Consider the following 2,273-nt stretch of genomic DNA (forward strand, 5'->3'; position numbering starts at 1 on the left):
ATCCCTAAAATCCAACCTTTCATTATCCCTAAAATCCAACCTTTCCCATCCCTAAAATCCAACCTTTCCCATCCCTAAAATCCAACCTTTCCCATCCCTAAAATCCAATTTTTCCCATCCCTAAAATCCAACCTTTTCCCATCCCGGAAGCGGGACATCAGGAGCCCTGAGATTCCCGGATTCGGGGTTTCGGGATCCGAAACCCAGAACCAGGAATTGGGATTTGGGGATTCCCTGGGAGTTGTCCCTGAGCATTCCATGAGGGCCTGGTGGCCATTCCCACCTGGAAAACCAGTCAGGAACTGGGATTTGGGGATTTCCTGGGAGGGGCCGTCCCTGAGCATTCCATGAGGGCCTGGTGGCCATTCCCACCTGGAAAACCAGTCAGGAATTGGGATTTGGGGATTTCCTGGGAGTTGTCCCTGAGCATTCCATGAGGGTCCGGTGGCCATTCCCACCTGGAAAAGTGATGCCAGGAACTGGGATTTGGGGATTCCCTGGGAGTTGTCCCTGAGCATTCCATGAGGGTCCAGTGGCCATTCCCACCTGGAAAACCAGTCAGGAATTGGGATTTGGGGATTTCCTGGGAGGGGCCGTCCCTGAGCATTCCATGAGGGTCCGGTGGCCATTCCCACCTGGAACCAGAGCCAGGAATTGGGATTTGGGGATTTCCCGGGAGGGGGTTGTCCCTGAGCATTCCATGAGGGTCTGGTGGCCATTCCCACCTGGAAAACCGGAGCCAGGAATTGGGATTTGGGGATTCCCCGGGGAGGGGCCGTCCCTGAGCATTCCATGAGGGTCCGGTGGCCATTCCCACCTGGAAAAGTGATGCCAGGAATTGGGATTTGGGGATTTCCNCTGGAAAAGTGATGCCAGGAATTGGGATTTGGGGATTTCCTGGGAGTTGTCCCTGAGCATTCCATGAGGGTCCGGTGGCCATTCCCACCTGGAAACCCGGAGCCAGGAATTGGGATTTGGGGATTTCCCGGGAGTTGTCCCTGAGCTCTCCATGAGGGTCCCACCTGGCCATTCCCACCTGGAAAAGTGATGCCAGAAATTGGGATTTGGGGATTTCCCGGGAGCGCCGCGGCCTGGAGAGGGGCTGTCCCTGAGCTCTCCATGAGGGTCCAGTGGCCATTCCCACCTGGAATTCCCAGCCCCGCCCACGGCCGTGCCCTCCGGGTGCCCATCCGGGCGTTTTGGGATCCCGAACTCCCGTTTTCCCGGCAGGAATCAGGACGACTTCCAGCTGGTGCGGAAGCTGGGCCGGGGCAAGTACAGCGAGGTCTTCGAGGCCATCAACATCACCAGCAACGACAAGGTCGTCGTCAAGATCCTCAAGGTACCAACCGGAAAACCGGGAATGCCGGCCCGGGAAACCGGGAATGGTGGCCTGGGAAACCGGGAATGGTGGCTCGGGAAAACAGGGAATGGTGGCTTGGGGAAACGTGGAATGGTGGCTTGGGAAAACTCAGAATGGTGGCCTGGGAAAAGCTGGAATGGTGGCTTGGGAAAACTCAGAATGGTGGCCTGGGAAAACCGGGAATGGTGGCCTGGGAAAACCTGGAGTGCTGGCCCGGGAAAACCGGGAATGGTGGCTTGGGAAAAGCTGGAATGGTGGCCTGGGAAAACCTGGAATGGTGGTCTGGGAAAACCTGGAATGGTGGCCTGGGAAAACCGGGAATGGTGGCTTGGGAAAACGTGGAATGGTGGCCTGGGAAAACCGGGAATGGTGGCTTGGGAAAACCGGGAATGGTGGCCCGGGAAAACTCAGAATGGTGGCCTGGGAAAACCCGGAATGGTGGCCTGGGAAAGCTCAGAATGGTGGCCTGGGAAAAGCTGGAATGGTGGCCTGGGAAAACCGGGAATGGTGGCCCGGGAAAACCTGGAATGGTGGCCCGGGAAAAGCTGGAATGGTGGCTTGGGAAAAGCTGGAATGGTGGCCTGGGAAAACCGGGAATAGTGGCCTGGGAAAACCGGGAATGGTGGCCTGGGAAAACCTGGAATGGTGGCCTGGGAAAACCGGGAATGGTGGCTTGGGAAAACTCAGAATGGTGGCCTGGGAAAAGCTGGAATGGTGGCCTGGGAAAACTCAGAATGGTGGCCTGGGAAAACCGGGAATGGTGGCTTGGGAAAACTCAGAATGGTGGCCTGGGAAAAGCTGGAATGGTGGCCTGGGAAAACTCAGAATGGTGGCCTGGGAAAACCGGGAATGGTGGCCTGGGAAAACTCAGAATGGTGGCCTGGGAAAACGTGGAATGATGGCCTGGGGA

At 57.0% G+C, this 2,273-nt stretch overlaps 1 protein-coding gene across 1 annotated transcript in view; it reads left to right on the forward strand.

The window, feature by feature from the left end:
- Positions 1–1,157: 1,157 nt before the first annotated feature.
- Positions 1,158–2,273, forward strand: part of LOC108510259 (casein kinase II subunit alpha-like) — a gene marked incomplete at its 5' end in the record, with an annotated part of 18,953 nt that continues 17,837 nt past the window's right edge. The window contains one exon of the mRNA XM_017839927.1: positions 1,158–1,342. Within this exon, the coding sequence (XP_017695416.1) occupies positions 1,158–1,342 (185 nt within the window). The remainder of the gene's footprint in view (positions 1,343–2,273) is intronic.

The sequence above is a fragment of the Lepidothrix coronata genome, unplaced genomic scaffold, assembly GCF_001604755.1.
Source record: "Lepidothrix coronata isolate B3197 unplaced genomic scaffold, Lepidothrix_coronata-1.0 Scaffold578, whole genome shotgun sequence".
Classification (NCBI taxonomy): domain Eukaryota; kingdom Metazoa; phylum Chordata; class Aves; order Passeriformes; family Pipridae; genus Lepidothrix; species Lepidothrix coronata.